The 22,132-nt window shown below is 33.4% G+C and overlaps 1 protein-coding gene across 1 annotated transcript in view; it reads left to right on the top strand.

Annotated features, from left to right (window-relative positions):
• Positions 1–4,492: 4,492 nt before the first annotated feature.
• Positions 4,493–22,132, top strand: part of LOC111419623 (uncharacterized protein PF3D7_1120600) — a 31,018-nt gene continuing 13,378 nt past the window's right edge. Inside the window, exons 1-2 of the mRNA XM_023052451.2 lie at positions 4,493–4,797; positions 16,871–19,072. Of these exons, the coding sequence (XP_022908219.2) occupies positions 16,888–19,072 (2,185 nt within the window). The 5' untranslated portion in view covers positions 4,493–4,797; positions 16,871–16,887. The remainder of the gene's footprint in view (positions 4,798–16,870; positions 19,073–22,132) is intronic.

The following is a 22,132-nucleotide window of genomic DNA, read 5'->3' as shown; positions in this document are numbered from 1 at the left end:
GTAGCGATTGAAGTTTGTTTGCGGTTATGGTGCTTTACCTATTGGGTGCTTTACCTGATTTAAAAATTATGTTCAGTGGTGTAGTTAAGTAAAAAGTAACTAATTTGACGTTTATGTTGTTTCGGCTTGGCAGTGTCGATATTTACATAATATATAGCATTGGACAAGAGCTATAAAATGTTTAATGTAAAATTTACTCATGGGTGATGTTCGATTAGAAACTCAAGTTTGCTGCAAAAGATCTATGTATAATTCTGCTTCTATTTAAAAATGAGTCAAAGACATTTATGTGATTGAGTTTAAATTTCCAAAAATTGCAGAAAGAATCCGAATCTTCGGGCACATTTTGCATTTACTTAGAAAGCTAAACACCAGTATTTATGTGGTCTGCAACTTGGTCAATTTTGCATCCTCTGAAATTGTGCGCAGTTTTCGGAATTAATAAACGATTTAAAAAGGTGACAACAAAATAATTAGAAATCGTATTACAACAGTGTTTGGTTTACAAAACTTTTTACAGGCTCCATGAGTTTATGAGCAATAACTTTATTGATCCGAGGTGATAATCTTATCTCCTTCATTGTCATTTTCTAAAACCCCATTTCGGCTTTTGTGCAATGATCCTCGTATTATAAATTGCTGTTAATAAATATTTAAAATACTGAGAACACAACATATTAAGATTCTTTAGTATCAAAGATAATCTGTAGGAATTTAGAAATTTTTTAACAGTCGCCAAAGAAAAATGTAATATCATTTTGATGAATCTTTAGAACATCAACTATTGCATCATCAACATTTGAAAGGGGAAGTACCACAATTTTTTGGCACAATTGTGGTTATATCTAAATACGATTCAAACCTAATATCCACTTTATGAAGAACTATGCGTTATAAATGAAAAGTCTCATTACAGAGTTCGTCCGAACTATTTTACAACCTGCTTATTATCCACTGATCGCAATTGAAACATGCCATCGCGGCCACCTCCCTGATAAAAATATCTAGGGCCAGAACGTTCAGCATAGTCTAAATCGCGATCGTGGGATGTCGATTTCATGGCGCCCATTCTTATCATAATAATAATAATTTATTGAGTGTAAAATAAAGTTTACACTACATCAAAGAAGAAACAAACAAAAAATTTAATGCTGTATAACAGGTTCTAAAAAAAATCATTTATGGTATAAAAGGCATTTTGCGTAAGATATGCTCTGAGGTATATTTTCATTTTCTTCAGCGGCAACTATCTAACTAACTGTGCCAGGTGATTGTAAAATTTCGTTCCCCAGTAGTCAGCGTTCTTTTGTGCCTTTGCTAAGCGGTGACGTGAAGAAAAATACATAGGGCTTTTCAGATTGAAAAATGCACGCACTGCTCGCTTCTGCAGTAGGAAAATTCGTTCTGCAGCCGAAGACATTCCCCAGAAATGGATACCGTAGGTTGCTCGGCTGTGAAAGCTAGCATAATAGGAGTTCTGATTCTCCTTATGCAGTAAATTGCCTCGTTTAACTTTTTTGCAGTGTTCTCTACGTGAATAGACCACTTGAGTTCCTCATCTATATATAACCACAAAAATTTTATTGATTTACATTCTGCCTTCTCATGTCCTCTATTAAACATGATTTTTTGCGTCTTCTCCTCGTTTAATGTTAGGCCATTATCTTGCAGTCATTGTTTAGCATTGTGTATCGATTCGCAAGTGTTATTTTGAAGATCCTCTGGCGATTCTCCAGTTGAAATGATGCAAAGCATACGGCATATCATTTACATAGATGATAAATAATAAAGGCCCAAGTACAACCTTAACTGAATATCGGCCGAGTTCGATTTCCTACCATTAATCACTACGATTTGTTTCCTAGCTGCCAAGTAGGAATTTAAAATATCAAAGGCTACGCCAGTAATAAAACAACTTATCCAAGAGCAATGTGTGATTAACGCCTTCGACAGATCGACTCCTACCAATTTTACAAATTTCTTTTCATCTATCGCTGCTAATATTTTGTTGGCAGTCTCGTGTACTGCTGTGTCTACGGATCTTTCCTTACGATATCCGTAAAAAAATCTCTTTTCTCAAAAAACGTTGAGATTCTATCCGCTATGATACATTCAAAAACCTTCGAAATTGCTGGTAAAATAGAGATTGGTCTAAAGTTTTCCGCCTTATCTGTATCGCCTTTTTTATAAATTGGAATGATTTTAGCCACCTTGAGTCAGCTTGAAAATACTCCTTGTTTGAGGCACATATTAATGAGGTACACCAACTGAGCGGAAAGGCCATCTATGGTTTTTTTAGAAAAGCCACAGACATTCCATATAAGAGTCCTCATTTCGTATTAGAAGTGTAGATCCGCATTGTAACCCTCCGATTTAATCCCCATGTGGCTAGTTAAGAACAGAAGTGATCAAATTATAGGTGTTATAAATGGTTCTGTAGTAGCTTTTTTTAACAGGATCTTTACCAGCAGTTTTACATTTTTCAACATAAGATGAATAAAGTTTTTGCAGGTTTAAACTTGGTTCTAGATATTGGCGGTTAGACGATCTTTCACCATAGTGGCTCACATAACGAGGAATACTCGCAATGTGTTGCTTTACAAATTCCTTGATGTCGTCTGCAATTTTATTTCCAGACACTTGTTTACCTCTGTGATCTGATATGGGCATGTTTGTTTCTGGCTCTCTCTTTTTTATAAGAGTATAATCTAACCTTTTATTAGAGAACCTTATTCTCACCGAAAAAGAAACTTAAAACAACGAGTATGTTGGTTATGACTAGGTCCTCTAGAGATGCGTTTTTTTCGTCTCATAGGCAAACTTATTTTAACAGTACTGCATAGCCATGCAGTTTGTCCATTCCAATCCATGGTATAGAATTTAGAGTGAATAATCTTTTGCACTCTTGTAGGAACATGATCACTACACTTACTTTTGCAAGTACATAAAATAGAATAGTTCACCTTTGTTTCGTTTTTGCTTGATAAAATTTCTCTTCCACATATTCTCATTTTTCCGTTTTCGAGTTCTCACTACTTCTTCTTATTGCCCCATATTTTATAAACTTGATTAAGATCCTGCTTGACTTGTGGTCGATGTGTTATTAATATACTTAGATATATTTTCAATATTTTCTTCTTTGGATTCAGGTTCTTGTGATGGACGATATGGTTAACTACTGTCACTATAAGGATCTGGTTGTGATTTCGAAAATTGATATTCAAGTATTGCAATTTCAGTATCAGGAAGAACGTCCATGAGACTCACTAAAAAGTATTACGCAATATTATCAGATTGTAGTTCGTTATAGATGCAGAATTGCAATGTAAATTTAAGAAAAGGTTTAAATCATGACACTAAAGAGGTTTCTTTATTTAAAGAAACGTAAACTCACCAACCAGTTTTACCACGTTATTTTAATGAACAAACTTCTTTAATATAACTTTCTAAGAGACTTTAGCTCGTTCCACCAGTTATGATTATTGATACGCAACATTGACAGATTAATTTGTAATTTTCTATTATGAGATATAAAACTCATAAAAAATTTGAAAATGAAAAATGTTGATTATATGATGAATGATGATTGACTTGGATTATTTCTGCACTAATGTAGGTTAAAATCCACAGTGAAGGGATCCAAGTAGCATTCAAGTAACTTAGATCACATTTGCACTAATCATTTTATAGTTCTAGGACAATGCAAAAATGTCACAAATACAACTTTGATAGCTCAATAGTATTTCGATTACTTTTGCATTAACTAATGTAATGATAAAGAAGTTCAAAAAGTGACATAACTCAGTTTTTTTAAAAAATGTTACTTGGATCACTTCTGTTCTTAACTAGCCATGTAGTCCCAATTGCCCTTCAAGATTGGGTGAGTATGATCGTTGCTTTTTTGTTTTGCAACTAATGTGTGATTTGCAAATCAGTTTTTTGTCCAAGATAACACCAAGATGTTTTATCTCTGGATCAAAGGTTAATGGACTGTTGCAGAAATGGGGTGGTGTTAAATGCCCAGTTTTCTCTTTTTGGTGAAGAGAACACCAAAAGTCCTCTGAGTCCTCTTACTTGTACTCGAGACAATTGTATCCATCCTAACCTCATTTATGTAAATGTAAACATCTTGTTAGCAATAAACGAAAGTTCAAAAACAATTTTCTTATTAATCAACAATTACAATTATTTGTTAGTAATGTAAAGATAGTTATAAATAATTAATATTGAAACATCTTTTTGGATTTAAAAAAAAGTATTGAATACCTGAAGATGTTTCAATTAGACCAAAACTTTGAACGTTTAAAAATGATACCTTATTAATATAAAACCAATTGGTTGTTACTTAATAAACAATAATAATTATTTTTTATTGGTAAACATAATAAAATGAGTACGTGCCCATGAGAGAGAGAGAAAATGTACTGCACCTATACCGTTATCTTTCTCGGATAGCAGCGCTGCATGTGGTCAATGGTCGACATCAGCTGCCGCGCATGCGTGCCTCATCGAGTGTCGGACAGTCGAGCAGCGCGTACGTGAGCTGTGCCCCTCGGAATCCCTATCGTAACAATTATAAAAAAATAATAATAAATAACGCGGGGTGTCGCGAGTGATTTTCACGGTCCGTCGGTAACTGTTTTCAGTTCGGTTTTGGTTTCTCGGTACTAAATAAAAAAGTGATCCGTTTCCGTCGGTACTATGATGTGTTGGTGGTGTTTGAACGCGTGCGACCCTAGAGAACTGCCATACAGGTGACGGTACCGATTTATCGGATAACTTCTATTCCTTAAAAGGGTACGTAGTAATATTTAAAATTTACAATACATCTAAGGCGTTTTATACAGAGATAATAACAAAGATCGAGGTGTGCGTGGAGCGTCCACACGGGCCACTCGATGGACGTTCCACTTTCCGCCGGAGGTCGCACACGCCGCCGTATTTCACTGTAAGCGACTCTCCCAGATCCCAAAAAGAAATTTCAAAAAATAAAATAAAGAAACAATCATATCGGCTATTTTGTTTACGATTTTATTCAAAAAATTCGCGTCTGTTGTGATTTTCTAAGGGTTTGTTATTAGTAATGTATCGATCACGCACATCCATCTTGCTGCAAAACAATTGCCGTCAAAGCGTAGCGTAACTGTCAAAGTCTATGGGTCCACGTTCCATTCTCGCCTTCAGTAGGCCATAACACCACCCATCGATTGTATTACCGTTATTTTTTTTCGTTTATTTTGTTGTTATTATTGTTTTTGAAGAGGATTTTGCTAAAGAACCTAACCACAAAGCACCACCATCTAGCGGGTTTACCTGTACTTTAAGGTATACAACTTCATCTAATTATAAGAATATCTAAATCAACCGTGTGTATATAACGTGGTACTCCTCTTTCGACTTTTTTTTAAATCTGTTTATACGATTATTGCAAGCTGTAGATGTATTTCGTGTCAATTGGGAAAACTGGTTGGGTGCGGCAGCCATTTTAGCAGGTTAAATTTTATCACCGTTTTAACGCAATTTCTGGGTCCAAGACTTTTTTTGCATACCCATACGGTCAAAAATTCCATTTTAAATTTAGGTTTCTTTACCTGTTGGGATGATCTTCTTGTGGTCAACCTAAATATACAAAAAAAAGGAAATAAATCTAAGACTAAATTTCAACTTGCGTATATTAGTATTTAATTCATTGTTGATTTTATTAAGTGTATCTTTTGATATTGTGATTAATCTAAAAACATAATAAGTATTTCTTACATTTACAAATTATAAAAGGAGTCACCTTTAAAGGACGTAACAAAATGTTGGTCACGCGAAATACCTTAGGTAATTATAACATAATAATAATCGCACTTTAATGATTCATAGAAATAATTGCAAAGGTATAAAGTTGTACAATATAAAAAATTTGGATCACCAGAAATGTTTTATGAGAAAATCGAAGTTTCAAAACAACCCATCTTGGAATAAAAATCCACAAAAGAGAATTATAACAAATATTCTTCCATGGTGCTAAACATATTTGTAGAAGACAATTTTTATATTAGAAAATGTAATAGCATAGTAAAGATTGCAAGCTATATCATGCCTTTCTGGCCACCATTAGATGAACTATTGTCCATAAACTTCTTTTGATGTAGAAATCAATACAATTGGTGTAAACGATACACAATTATTTACCATAAAACTCATTATTTCTGGTTATAAATTTCGTAGAGTTTAATTATTCCATCCGTGCAAGTAACTTTATGAGCAACAAGACATCTATCAGCACGTACGGTACGTATTATTGCACTATAGTGCTTTTTGCCCACTCTAAGGGAATTAAGATTCAGAGTGCACTAAAGTTTTATGGCTCGATGTCGCACAGTTTACAGAGAACCATGAAAATCATGATCTAACACCTCAAATCCAAGAAAAAGTCATCTTCAATTTAGGTTTCTTTACCTGTTGGGATGATCTTGTTGTGGTCAACCCAAATATACAACAAAAAGGAAAAACATCTAAGTCTAAATTGCAATTTGAGTATATTAGCATTTAATTCATTATTGATTTTATTAAGTGTATCTTTTGATATTGTGATTAATCTAAAAACATAATAAGTATTTCTTACATTTACAAATTATAAAAGGAGTCACCTTCAAAGGACGTAACAAAATGTTGGTCACGCGAAATACCTTAAGTAATTATAACATAATAATAATCGCACTTTAATGATTCATAGAAATAATTGCAAAGGTATAAAGTTGTACAACATAAAAAATTTGGATCACCAGAAATGTTTTATGAGAAAATCGAAGTTTCAAAACAACCCATCTTGGAAAAAAATCCACAAAAGAGAATTACAACAAATATTCTTCCATGGTGCTAAACATATTTGTAGAAGACAATTTTTATATTAGAAAATGTAATAGCATAGTAAGGATTGCAAGCAATATCAGGCCTTGTGGCTACCATTAGATGAACTATTGTCCAAAAACTTCTTTTGATGTAGAAATCAATACAATTGGTGTAAACGATACACAATTGTTTGCCAGAAAACTCATAATTTTGGTTATAAATTTCGTAGAGTTTAATACTTCCATCCGTGCAAGTAACTTTATGAGCGACAAGACATCTATCAGCACGTACAGTACGTATTATTGCACTATAATGCTTTTTGCCCACTCTAAGGGAATTAAGATTCAGAGTGCACTAAAGTTTTATGGCTCGATGTCGCACGGTTTACAGAGAACCATGAAAATCATGATCTAACACCTCAAATCCAAGAAAAAGTCATGTTCAATTTAGGTTTCTTTACCTGTTGGGTGATCTTCTTGTGATTAATCTCAAATCATAATAAGTATTTCTTACATTTACAAATTATAAAAGGAGTCACCTTCAAAGGACGTAACAAAATGTTGGTCACGCGAAATACCTTAGGTAATTATAACATAATAATAATCGCACTTTAATGATTCATAGAAATAATTGCAAAGGTATAAAGTTGTACAACATAAAAAATTTGGATCACCAGAAATGTTTTATGAGAAAATCGAAGTTTCAAAACAACCCATCTTGGAAAAAAATCCACAAAAGAGAATTACAACAAATATTCTTCCATAGTGCTAAACATATTTGTAGAAGACAATTTTTATATTAGAAAATGTAATAGCATAGTAAAGATTGCAAGCAATATCAGGCCTTGTGGCCACCATTAGATGAACTATTGTCCAAAAACTTCTTTTGATGTAGAAATCAATATAATTGGTGTAAACGATACACAATTATTTGCCAGAAAACTCATAATTTTGGTTATAAAATTCGTAAAGTTTAATAGTTCCATCGGTGCAAGTAACTTTATGAGCGACAAGACATCTACCAGCACATACAGTACGTATTATTGCACTATAGTGCTTTTTGCCCGCTCTAAGGGAATTAAGATTCAGAGTGCACTAAAGTTTTATGGCTCGATGTCGCACGGTTTACAGAGAACCATGAAAATCATGATCTAACACCTCAAATCCAAGAAAATGTCATGTTCAATTTAGGTTTCTTTGCCTGTTGGGATGAACTTGTTGTGGTCAACCTAAATATACAACAAAAAGGAAATAAATCTAAGTCTAAATTTCAACTTGAGTATATTAGTATTTAATTCATTGTTGATTGCATTAAGTGTATCTTTTGATATTGTGATTAATCTAAAAACATAATAAGTATTTCTTACATTTACAAATTATAAAAGGAGTCATCTTCAAAGGACGTAACAAAATGTTGGTCACGCGAAATACCTTAGGTAATTATAACATAATAAAAATGGCATTTTAATGATTCATAGAAATAATTGCAAAGGTATAAAGTTGTACAACATAAAAAATTTGGATCACCAGAAATGAGTATGTTTTATGAGCAAATTGAAGTTTCAAAACAACCCATCTTGGAATAAAAATCCACAAAAGAGAATTATAACAAATATTCTTCCATGGTGATTCTAGTGTTTCATCTGGTGCTAAACATATTTGTGGAAGACAATTTTTTTATTAGAAAATGTTATAGCATAGTAAAGATTGCAGGCAATATCAGGTCTTGTGGTTACCATTAGATGAACTATAGTCCAAAAACTTCTTTATACGGAAAATTTATACGTTCTCTAGATGTAGAAATCAATACAATTGGTGTAAACGATACACAATTATTTACCATAAAACTCATTATTTTTGGTTATAAATTTCGTAGAGTTTAATTGTTCCATCTGTACAAGTAACTTTATGAGCGACAAGACGTGCTTGCCCCATTTATCAGCACGTAGTACGTATTATTGCACTATAGTGCTCTTTGCCCACTACAAAGCGGCCATTACACTATCAATAACATTGACAATACCTTAGTATATTGACAATAATATTGGCTGTGTAAGGTGAAAAATTTTATTGACGGTAAATATTGGTAGAGTATTGATAAAAATCCGGATTTTCAGGCATCAATACTGAAAATTGGAGGGGATATTGATAATACTATTGACCGTGTAGGGTTGGCGCCAATATTTCCATCAATACTCAGTGTAATAAACTCAACTTTCAAAATTAAATACTTTTATTTAATTGTAACAATAACAAAACATGTCTATCAACACACTGAAGAACCATAATATATGTTATTTTAACCCAGATGGTTTGAAAACAGGTTTAATTCTTATTTTCTACATTACACTCAGTTGAATAAGTGGTGAAAATGACCGACCCATTAACTGACGTTGTTGACGTTCAACACGATGGAGATACTGTTGGTTCATCCAGTTCCCGTGATGATGAACAAGATGCTCTTCGTAATTACATCGAGCTATACGAACTACTCCATGTAGTCTTGTAGGACATATATCAAGGTTTCACAGGTTTCTGTTACAGCTTTGCTGATAGTTGCTGGGGGCATTATGACAGAAAACTTCAAGTCTTCAAAATTTCTTCCTGTGGCCAAATACCTCAGAGTTAGGGCTAATCTTTTCCTAATACTTATACGTTCTCTCATATTGCTATCCTGTCTTTTCAAAAATGGTTCAACCATCTGTAACAGTTTGTTAAAGGTACTTTCATCCATTCGAAAGTAGTTCCTAAAATCATCAACATCGCAGAGGTTGATTCCTCTCAACAGTACTAGATGAGAATATTCATCTCTCTTCCTCAACCATTCTTTCATCCAGTATTTGCGTTTCACTCGATGAGTAGTTCCAAGCGCCAAAATAATAGCTACGCAAGCTTTTGTACAATTATCCATATTTGGATTGGAAATACCGGCAAATAACCGAGTAAAACTACGTAGATTCACCCTATTCGTGGTAAAAAGATAACTTATTGACAGAAGTATTGACAATAATATTGATCGTGTAAGGTAATTGAGACTGGTTATCACGAGGATTGATAGTTATATTGTCAATACTATTGATCGTGTAAGGGCCGCTTAAGTGAATTAAGATTCAGAGTGCACTAAAGTTTTATGGCTCGATGTTGCACGGTTTACAGAGAACCATGAAAATCGTGATCTAATACCTCAAATCCAAGAAAAAGTCATGTTAATTGGAGAATTCAATATTCACATACCAACATAAAACAGTGTAGGTCATCAATGACGGTAAGCTTACGCATTTTTCTGCTATTATATGACTATTATTATACCACTACCATAAACTACAGACGATACCATCCTATGAAGTTACCATTTATTGCGTATGCTTCAATTACAAATTGACATCTTTGATGCTGATACTCATCATTGCTAAAATAATATATTGATCGATGAAATTTGGCTAACTTTGAATAATAGGGATGAGATCATTTTATAAAATTTTGTTATCCTGACTTTAATGAATACCGATTATTCCACGACTTGGCATTGCACAGCAACCAGTTACTCGTTTGGGGTGGCGACACTTCTAGATCGCTTTACATGGGACTATATGTAATAATTTGAAATAAAAATATTGCCAACCTTCTATAATATAATGCTGAATCCATGATTAGATTCAAAAAATGGAGATGAATTAAACAATTCATCATAAAGAAATTGTTGCAGAACAGAATCTAGGAAGATACGTAATGTTGCTGATCCTGCCAAAAAAATACCATGACATTTACGTGGTCAATTACTCCAATTCATTTGAATCATTTTAGAACTAATGGTATTTACGTTTTTGACTAAAAAACGGAGTCAGTGTATTCGGAAATTTTTAAATTATATAACCATAATTAAATCATATATGATTATTATTAATAATTAATGCGGGAGTTCCATTTTCTTGGGTCACAATACAAGGAATAAAAATGAAGTGGAAAGTAAACATGAAGTACATCTCTCCAGTATTTACATAGGCGATGATGGAGGTTTGTCGGGTTAATCCTAAGAATAACGTTAGATGTATTTACCTTAAAATTGACGTTTTGATATTAATACTGTATTTCCCCAGGATTAAGAGGGGGAATATCTTAACTTTAGAATACAGATTATGAAGATAAAGAAGATAGGAATCATGAGATTGTGTTAGATTGAACCCAAGATTGAGAACAGATTGACTCCAAGATTAGAATTGCATTATGTTCACCAAGATTACAGTCTTTATACATTATTTATAATCCTTAAAATCAAAGTGAACAAATGGAGTCCATCATTTTGCTTAGGGCATCAATAAAGTAGTGGAAAATGTTCGTCAAAGAACTACTTATCAAATGTAGCAGAATTTTTCCTTTAAATTCTTGGATAAAAACATTAACATTATTTTCTAGTGATGCTATAAGAAACACAATGTCTTTTCCTTGACATCAAATTTTAACAAATTGTGATTCAACTTTTCTTGAGAAGAGTGTTTGGTGCCAAAAGTTTTATTTTGACTTTATTTAAAGAAATTATGTAATTATTAACCATACTGTATGTCCAGGACCGGGACCAAGATGTAATCATAACAAATTACAACCTATCTTGTGTTTCTGCCGTAAGGTGGGAAATTATTTCAAGAATTTTAAACATTACGCTTATGCTACTGGTTGATTTGCGATGGGAAACTAAAATAGACGCAGTCAAAGCTATCTGTACATACACAACTCGAAGAAATATGTAAAGGATTGGAAAATTTATTAGTTCGTGTAACGATAACATATGAAGCTCAAAGTCTATTGATTATATCCTTGCAAGAAATGACAATTTTATTTGTTATAAATTATATTATGATATTGGTGTGGTTCAATATTATTAGTAGTATACTAAATAAATGAATTTTTTAAAGAACTTTATGAAACTATGTGGAAAATAAATGAGATTTTTTATTTCAAGACAATTGTGCTTGGATCAAGACTTGGATACAAATATAAATAGAAGGTGTAATAGATAGAAAAAAATCCCAATATTAAATAAAGACTTAATTTTTAAATTCTTCGGCAACTATTTGCTCATTTTTTCTAATTTCAGCGTTCTAGAAGCGAATGCCAGAAGAATATTTTCTTCTATGAATTTCGTTATGTGACTAATTTACTATTTGTGTTTGGAAGGAGTTAAAAGTGAACTTGTTTGTTGACTTCCATTGTCTCATTTTTCTCTTAATATTTCGTACAACTCAGTTTCGGATCAAGTTTTGTGATCATTTTTATCCACTGGGGCTTAAATCAACTACAAACTTAATATTTTCAACTGCCGGTATTCAGGTAATTAAAAAATATGCCATTCTTTTCAGCTGCCTATTCGGACAACGAAAGAAACAAAGATGGTGTTACTCATTTATTGCCACACCCCACTACTCTTAGCCGCCGAAAACAGGATCTTATGAAGATTATTTTTTTGATCAACCCGGACCTAGACAAACTTAACTAGAACGTTTAAAACGAATATATAAAATTGTGGTGGTTAACCTGAGCAAGAAAATTAACTCGTCCATCCTCAAAATGTAACCTTTTGGCTCGGCCACAATAACATGGATAGAACTAATCTAAAAGATAATCATAATAGAAGCAATGAACGAATTAAATTAAAATTTAATGTAAGTAGCATTAATTAAAACTTAATCAATGACGTAAACATTATTTAGCTGTCAAAAAAGAATAGTAACAAAAAAATAAGGAGAACCTAAAGTTACCAAAATTGACAGTTAGAAAAAATGGAAGACGAGACTGGAAGAAATCCAGGAATTGTGAAACTGTATGAAACAACCAGGCAGAAACAGATAACAAAATAAATCTATTAGTAATATAACAGAATAAAAATCGATTATGACAAAGATTAAGACCATAACTGAAAAAGGTAGTGGGATATAACTTATATTCTGCGAGTATGGCTCAAGGATGACTAATGATATAAAATTTGGAATGCAGAAAACCCTTCAAAATTCGTTTCGGCACAGGACAAACTTCCTTCGCTAAAAGCCCCACAACATCAAACGGTCTTTTAATAGTTGCATAACACGGAAGTTGCTAGTTTTAGTCTTATTTCTAATAACATTAACTGTGAAAGCATAATAATTTATATTGTTCCGAAAGGTTTGTTGAATGTTACTTTTGTTCGTAGGGCCTAGAAACGTGATGCTTAATATTTTCTAATATTCTTACTTGTTATGAGGCAGGATTTTCCGTGACAACGCGTGGAATATATTTTGCGAATTCACACTACATTCCTAAAAAAAACATGATTTCAACACATTTGAAAAAATAAAGCCTAATCGGCATCATTTTTTCTATTTGATAATTAAAATTACTGTATATGTTCTAATTTTACAAGCTATCTCATATTTAAATATTTTAACCTATCGTTTTCCATCAAAAAAAGTACTCCATCGCAAAATAATTTTTTGTTGTGTTGTTATTGACCTATATAGTCTTAAAACATGAAGCTATTTACTTGTAACAATCCCAGCTTGACCACATTACTTAAAAATGTTTGCTCATTCTTTTTTATGTCTATATTGTTGGTCTATGCATCACTGCTATCGTTTTTTGAATTTAAGTTTTCTCGTAAAATGATTAGTATTTTCTCTTTAATTATCATCATCGGTATAGTGGACAGAATTTTTTTTATTTGTATGTTGCAATGTTCTGCACAAAATCATTTATGCCCAATGAATACAGTTTTGAACATATTTGTAGTACCCGAAATAATTGTAGCTTATGTATCTTCTTGGGTAATACATTATTAGGTTGGGATTCTGTATTTTCATGTTATTGATTTCAGTAAACTAGAAAATCTAAAATTACCAAAAATTAATAATGGTTAATTATCAACAACTATGATTTCAACTATGGCATAATGGATGATACGTAACTCACACATTAAAATAACCTTTAAAACCTAAATTAACCTTTGCGTTGCAAATTTTCGTTTACCTCAAATTCATACTTTAGATTTCCTTGAGTTATTCATTTTGTGACGGATAACGCTGCGAATATGATATGTATGAGAAGACATAGATCAGAAGGTTAGGCTTTAATAGTTCTGTTATAAGTTATGGATGCTCAGCTCACAGTCTGTCTATATGGCTTGCATATACTGATGGAAAAGTTTTAGTCTTGCCAAACAATGTGAGGTGGAACAGTATGGTGGATTGTCTGCAAATATATGTAAGTCATTGATGACTCAAATGATTTGCACAACTTGACAAATTGCAAAAGAATTGCTTCTCTGTATGGTGCTGTAGAAGTGTGGAAGAAATTAGGAAGTGTATTTGAGGAAAAATTTGAATTAAGAAGAAACAAGTTTATCAGAAATGTTACAAACAGATACTTACTCCTTACCATTTAATGACCCTGTGAATAAGAATTTGTGTTCAACAGTGTTGAAATTTGGAAAAATTTTCAATAACCATAGATAATTTATCATCATAATGTTGCAGTTTTGGCTGGAACAGTTGTCTGGCCAAATTATTAAATTTTCTATAGTGGAACCAGCAACAGTATTTTCAGCCCATTTAATCAATGCGACGCGATTTGATCCAGCTTCTGATTCACACGTGTGTAATGGATATTATAACACGGAAAAGAGCTTATGTGTACTCTAACTCCATAGAGAACTTCTTTACGAAGTTCATTTGGAGGCACATGTCGGCCTCTCATATCTTTTTTAACAGTCTCTTTTTTTAAAGCATTACGCACAACTGTTTCTAAAATTCCTAAAGTATTTAAGAAAAAAGTATCTAATAGTCCGTTTTTTTTTGTTCTACTGTTATTCTTCGGCGTTTTGTAGATTTTGATTCTAAGTGTGAACAAATAAACTGCCTCTTATATCCCAATTCTTCTCAATTCTCCAGTATTCTTTAAAAATGCTTTCTAGATTTTGGAGATGCGATTCTTTACCTCATTGAAAAATGGAAATATTGCTTTTTCATAAATACTACATAATTAACTCAAAATAAATGTGTAGATAAATGAATACAAATCGATGATCAACACTTAGCTTGCAAATAAATTTTAAGCCAACCTATCATTTAGCATACAATGTGCAGAAAATTTTGCAACATCATTTAAACTTAATTAATAACATTTTCTTGAGTTGTTGCCCGAATTTTTGAACCAAGGGTGCCAATATTTATCTCATAACATATCATAATTTACAATATATAAAAACCCGTGTAAAGCATGCAGTACAAAATTAGATTAACCTATTTAAATTCAGTAACTCCTACTTTTAGGTCTTATTTTATCGAATCAAATAAAAGTTTTATCAGCTACATAACAATCAAAATTTGGTTTGTTGATACGATATTATCATAGTTTACCGACCTTGATAATTGACATTCATTTCACCTGAGGTTAAAAGGTTATTTGCTTATCGCTAAAATCATCTATAAAAACGAGATTTCGCAAGAAATCTTACATTTTAAAATCTTAGAAATGTTTTATTCTTACTATATATATCACCATCTGTTCCCCTTACAGTTTGAAAGTAAATACCACAAATGAATCATACTCAAGAAATGTTACATGAATTGATTCTCGTATTTTCTATTGAAATGTTTAAAATACATATCTATTTACGAATCGTAAAATAAAATCGGCATATGTATGAACGTATAACGTAGATAACCAAACAGCGCGAAATCAATTTCGCCTCTATCGAGTTTCAAACGTTATACGATGTGTTACCACAACAGGAAGGCATTTCTACACCGTGCACGATGAACAATGAACATTACAACCTCCTCAGTACCCGAGACCATACTCCGTCCGGTAAAGTACGGTTCAATTTCACGACCTATTTTTAAAGGCACTCGTAGCAGTATGTAGCTAAATGCTCGCCGAGATCGTACAAGTTACGACCTACGTTCTTGCATTCGGTTAGGTGGCACGCACGTGCACTGTTCTATACTATGTAGATTCGATGATAGCCAATCTTTACTGTATTATTTTATTTCAGTAAATTACCGTTTTACAACGCTTTCACCTGTTTTTGTATAATGATCTTTTTAGATTAAAATTGCAATACTTGATTCATTCTGCGTTATTAATGAAGTTATTTAGTGTTGAAAACCACTTCCTCGAATTGATTTGTTTACGTTGAGAGTATGCCAACACATTCAAATCAAGTAAATTCATAATAATTACCGTTATTTATTTTGAAATAGCCTAACCGAAATTGTTGTTATCACTGTTGCGGGGTCGGTGACCTCAAAATTCTATTTGGTTTACTCGGCCAATGGCTATATGCTTATGTGACAGATTCGCTTCTTCCCGGTTTGAAAGTGGAGCAATAAGATTCTACCACTAATTACCGTGGGACGACACCGTCGTCGTCGCAGTTATCTTCTTCGCATCGTTTCAAAGTATAAGAAGAAGCCGGACCTGCGCGTTTACCGTTGGAAGCGTTGTTCGTCCTCGTCGGCTATCGAAAGAGAAATTCTCCCCGTCGTCCTCTGCTGGTCTCTCCTCTGTTGGTGCTCTGCCCATTTGGTGGTATCGATCTGCTAAGAGGCGTCGTCATGTCATACGACTGGAATGAAATGAACTAACTTGTGCTTCGTTTTCGTGTTTGAGAATATCAGAATAAATTTAGAGGATACCAATTTATATAATTATTGTTTTGTAGTATTATTGTTATGAAAATTTAAAGATCTTTTAGTATGCCTAATTAATTAGTACAGATTGATAGTCATATTTAATTGTAAGTCGGATTAAACTTGAATGCGTTCTGAATTTATTCATGCTGGTGGTATCGCAAATAAAAAGAAATAAACGAAATAGCTGGTTCCTTTGTTTGGTGCTGCTGGTAGAGCCGCTACGACCCGTTCTAACTCAACTCGTCTGTCTCTGTAGATATCGATTTTCCGAGTAGGTACGCGTCGACCGCGCCGCGACGCTGTTTCTCGAATTCGACGAGACCTAGTGCATCGAAAATTTTCTTATCCACCTTTCTCTATTTGTTTTTCCAGATTTTCGCCGTGTAGAAATGGTGAACAGCGAATCCATGGAAGCAGCGAACGATGCCAACGGAACGGAACGCGTCACTCAGCTGAACACGGCACCGGCGGATCTTCATTCATCAAGTCCTGTTACGGCTCCCGAGTGTTTAAGTTTCGGCGGTCAAAGTGTTTCAACCAGCGAGTTTGATACCTCCCCAACTCCAGAGTCAGCCGGCGAAACGTCCATTGATATCACAACGCTATGCTGCACGGTGCCGTTGGTAAAGCTGCAAGATATTTCGTTGGACCCAAAAAAGAAGGCACCGACGAAAAAGTTTTTGTGCTTATATTGTGACAGAACGTTTGTGACCACCAGTTTGAGGCAAAAACACGTCGACAGGTGTCACTCTGGGAAGCAAATAAGAAGGTCCAGCTCGAGATTCCAATCGAGGACAACTACCGTTTGCATTTACTGCAAGAAATTAAACAACACCGATCATACGCTGAACGAATTGTTTCGCCATCTGATCGAGAAGCACCCAAACAAATACTTCGCTTGTTTGGAATGCGAGGAGAGATTTTCGTTTAAGAACTTACTCGACGAGCATAACTTGGAAACACACAACTTTACAGAAGATTTATTAGAAAACGATTTCGAAGATGATAAACTCAGAACAAAACATAAAGCGAGGAAAAAAGATGCCGACAAAGAAATCGAGGAAAACCCTTCGTTACGACTCAGAAAAGAACTACGAAAAAGAAAAGTTAGCGTGAAAAGTACTAAAAGCGGCATTAAAAAGCAACATCCGCCTACAAAAACGAGAAAACGAAAAAAGGGGATGGAAGGCGAGGAAAAAGAAAAAAACTGCATCAACCCATACCCAACGTTCGACGCGTATTTCCGCGTAAAGAAAATTACCGATCATTCGATAGACAATTTAAAAATAAGCCATTTAACTTTCGACGATGTTTTTGACAAAGCATTTTATAACCGAATAAAATGCAACATCCAAGAAAACCTTCAAAATCATATCGACGGCAAATTATTTAATAACGAAGAGTCGGAAAATAGGATCTCAAATTTCGAAAAAATGCAAGAAGTTAGTAACACTTTGAGCGAAAATTTCGGTTGCGAAATCACTTTAAACGCAGCAACCCCAGTAGTCTCCTTATTATCTTCCCAACTAGGCGAAGATTTAGAATCGCAAATAGAATACGGAGCAAAAGCTTCAAAAAAGAAAGTGCCAGTAAATAAAGACGAAGTCCATTACAAATACTTCACCCGTCGAAAATACCAGGCGAGCATTTTACAAAACAAAGAAAACCGAGATTTATCTAAATTAGATATGTGGACGCAACTTATCGTGAAAGATCGCCAACAAAAAATCATTAACGATCAGAAAACCGATAAAGAAAAAATCGAATACACAAAAGGAATAGAGTACAAAACAAAAATGCAAAACGATGAATTAAATCGTATATTAGACAGGAGAGGACCTTTCGAAGACTTAAAAGAAGAAGCGAACAAAATGGCAGCCATTGAAAAAATGAATAGACTGGGTGAATCCGCATCACACGTTACCTCAATTCTCGACGAAATTTTTAATAAAGTTTTCGAAAAAGAAATCAAAACGGAAATAGAAAACACCGAAAAAACACAAGAAATATCAATCAAACCTGAACCTATAACCGAAATCCCTCTTTACCTCAATCTTCAACGAACCTCACTACACGAAGAAGATATTGATAGATCCGATAAAATCACACTTATCTGTTCTTCCCAAGAAACCGAAGATTTCCAATTATCCCAAACACCAAGAGATAAAGATAAATTAGTCGAATTAACGGGGGAATGGACGAGAACGCGACTTTATATTTGTGCTGCTTGTGGTGTTAAAGTAACCAACATGAAACTTCTTCTTGATCATAAAAGCGCGTATCATCCAAACGTATGGACACAACATTACGAATTTGTCGGTACTCAAAGCGATTTGTACCGACATTTAAGTATACCCGGTTTGGGAAAAGTCGGACACATGGAAGAATACCCGTGTGTTAAAATTTTGAAGAGAAGTGATGCTCGAACTTGTACCAAGTGCTCAAAAGCGTGTAATAGTCTTGCCGAACTTCATAGGCATATGTTGGAATGCGGCGAAGATTGGAGTTGGATGTTGGCGAGGAAAAAATTGAAATATCGACCTTTTGGGTCTAAGTCAAGAAGAAAACGACGAGGTAAGATTTATATTTTCTTTTTAAATGACTAACGCTGATTTTTTTTTAATGAGTTGGGAAATAATCATAAATTTGTATTTTTAATATTTTATTTATTATCAATAAACAAGTCGTTTCTTTTTTATACAAAATAATCTTATTGTATATAAACGGTTATTGCACTTCACTTTATTACAAAAATACGTTATAATTAGACTATATTTTTAAAAAGGTGATAATGAATAATCCTTTCATAAAAGTTATTTGACTTTCAGAAGGTTATTTTATATAAAAGATAAACTATCTTTAAAAATTTCGTAGTAAATACTACCATATCTAAATATAGTATTTAATATATTTACTTGACACCTTGAATGAAACGCACGAGAAGTACATTTTAAAATGAAATTATAACAGTTAGATTTAACAACGTCGGTCGTAATAAGCACTAAATAAGAAAAGTAAAACAATTATAAATTATATGTTTTGATTTATAAGCTTGCAATTATTAAATACCTCTTATTGCTTATAATCTCATTGTGGTTTAAATCCTAAAGCAAATTCACAACTCCGGGAATTATGATCGCATTATATAATCCCGGATTGTTGCGATAAATGACTTCCGGATCGGTTTGCAAATAAGCCATTATCTAATATTGAAAACGTAAAATATTTATTGTAACAAATAACGTAAAAATACAATTCCACCAAGAGTGACATCCCTTAAACGAGTCGGAAACTTTGGAAGTATCGATTCAGCAAGGGGAGAAGCATCTCTCGGCCTCAACACTTGTTGGCAGAATCGTATTTAAAAAATCATTAACACATTGTAGATTAAACCCTCGAATTGCTACGTTTTCAAACAAATAAATTTTTGTGATATATGTAGGTTCTAAGTTCGTCCTTTTCGCGTTGTAGAAAAAAAAAACAGATTTGTTTAAAACCGCCAAGTTTCTCTTTGACAATTTTATCTGCAAGTCAGCAATCGCGATAGCATAATAGTCTAGTTCTTTTTTCCAAGCCTTGCTATTATATTTTACAACCGTGTCATTACCATTCTCTTATTCATAACCGATCTCTTAGATATATTACACGAAGGGTCTTTGTTGCCGTTATTTTCAATGTCAACGAAACTTCCAGAAGTTTTCTTACAGAAAACTTTTTTAATTTGTTGTAGCATGTATTTCAAAGTAATATTAGCTTTATTAACATTTATGTCTGGACGACAAAGACTTTCAAAGTTACTTTGATCGGCTATCTCAGAAACGAATCGAAACTCGTGCTCATAAATAACGAGAATGCGTAAATTAGGGATAGCCTTTATAATTAAAGTTGCCAAAATGTTTCTAAGAAGCTTACTTCTTTTTGTTATACAGTCAAATTGAGTTTATGTTTTTTTTGCAATTTCGTGGTTACGTGATACGTAGTTTGAACAAATCCTACATATTGGGTTTAATAATCTATACGTTTTCCATAAAATAGAATTTCAGACATTTTTCAGAGTTCCAAAAATGAACAACCTGGTACGAAAATGAACATTGGAATTTTGAGGACCTATGAGATGGAATGTTTAAACAAAATCTGTGCCAGAGATTCAGGTTATAAACATCCGTACTGAACGTAATTTTATGAAGCAATAAGATCGTAGATGAAAGACAAGTAATGAACAAGTAACAACTGTCTGTCGTATATTCAGCCAATCATTTGATAACGAAGACACGAATTCTGCACAAGCTGAACCCTCCTAAAACTCTCCTGAGATAAACATGAACCAAATACGACGTCACAATAATTAAAGTGTCACTAAGAGAATCAAAAAGACCCTGCCATAAAAACATCTTACTGCAGTAGAGACTTCTTACAACAGTGACTTACATACAGTGACTTCACTTTAACCGCCTGCGTTCTATGAAATATATAACTCTCAAGTAACACAAGTACAGTAGATCTATCAGCATCAAGACTCAAGAAAATGATTCCTAAAATTAAAATCATATACTTTTGACATAATTTTAATACACCTTATAGTATCTTGAAAACGTCATTATTGGTTGAGTTTTGAAATTCTCTAAGAAAGTTCGATGTAACTCTAGCTATGTGGCAAGTTGTTCCATCTTGTTGAAAATATTCATCATTCATTCATAGGCACTTATGGATTGAAAAAGGTTTCTAGCATTCGAACATCATTCTCAAAGAAGTATGGGCCAATTATGCTATTCGGAGAAATCGCACACCAAATTGTGTAACTTTGGCCGAATGGAGAGGTTATTCATGAAGTTGATGATATAACATCAATTAAGTCAAGAAGCGCTATGACTCAGCTATGCTGACTCCTAAAACCAGATTGTTATAGAAATGACTCCTAAAATTAAAATCATATACTTTTGACATAAATTTAATGCACCTTATGGTATGTTGAAAACGTCATTATTGTTTGATATCATTTTAATATCGTAATTAGAAGAATTAGAGTCATATTTAGTTTTTTTATACCCTTGAGAATTTGAGGTGGATGAAAAAGTGCTGCACATTGGCAACAAGCTTGCTACTTTTACCAATAACTCTTGGAGCAGCCAGCATTACGTTGCATCATTATGGTGAAATAGCTGCAGGCAGTGTATTAATTATACATGGTTTCCCAAAACTCCTGGGATGGAGCTATAAGTTTTGAACGAGTGAACAAAAGAATTTGAAAATTTCTTAGATAAGCTTAATTTCATTCTTAGAGAGCTTAGAACTTCCATGCAATGTGAAGTTTTTTTAGGGGATGGCCATCCCTTCATTTTTAAATAGCAACCTCAAGAATTATGAGGGGTTGACTACCAAATGTTTATTACGATCTTTATGACAAATGTTCAAATTGTCGACCTTCTTCGGTCTCGCAATGACCCAAACGCTCATAAATGGAATTTTGAACTACCAGGAGTATATCCCTAGTGATATTGGTGGTTTCTTCAAGTAATCGATTTTCCAAATCATTTATTGATTCTGGTTTTGTTGCATACACTCTACTTTTTAGAAACCCCAAAAGAAAAAATCAAGTGGTGTTAGATCAAGAGATCGTGGTATCCACTCAACTTC

The sequence above is a fragment of the Onthophagus taurus genome, chromosome 6 (genome assembly GCF_036711975.1).
Source record: "Onthophagus taurus isolate NC chromosome 6, IU_Otau_3.0, whole genome shotgun sequence".
In the NCBI taxonomy this organism is placed as follows: domain Eukaryota; kingdom Metazoa; phylum Arthropoda; class Insecta; order Coleoptera; family Scarabaeidae; genus Onthophagus; species Onthophagus taurus.
The sequence above is the reverse complement of the archived record's forward strand: the minus strand, read 5'-3'. Positions and strand labels throughout refer to the sequence as shown.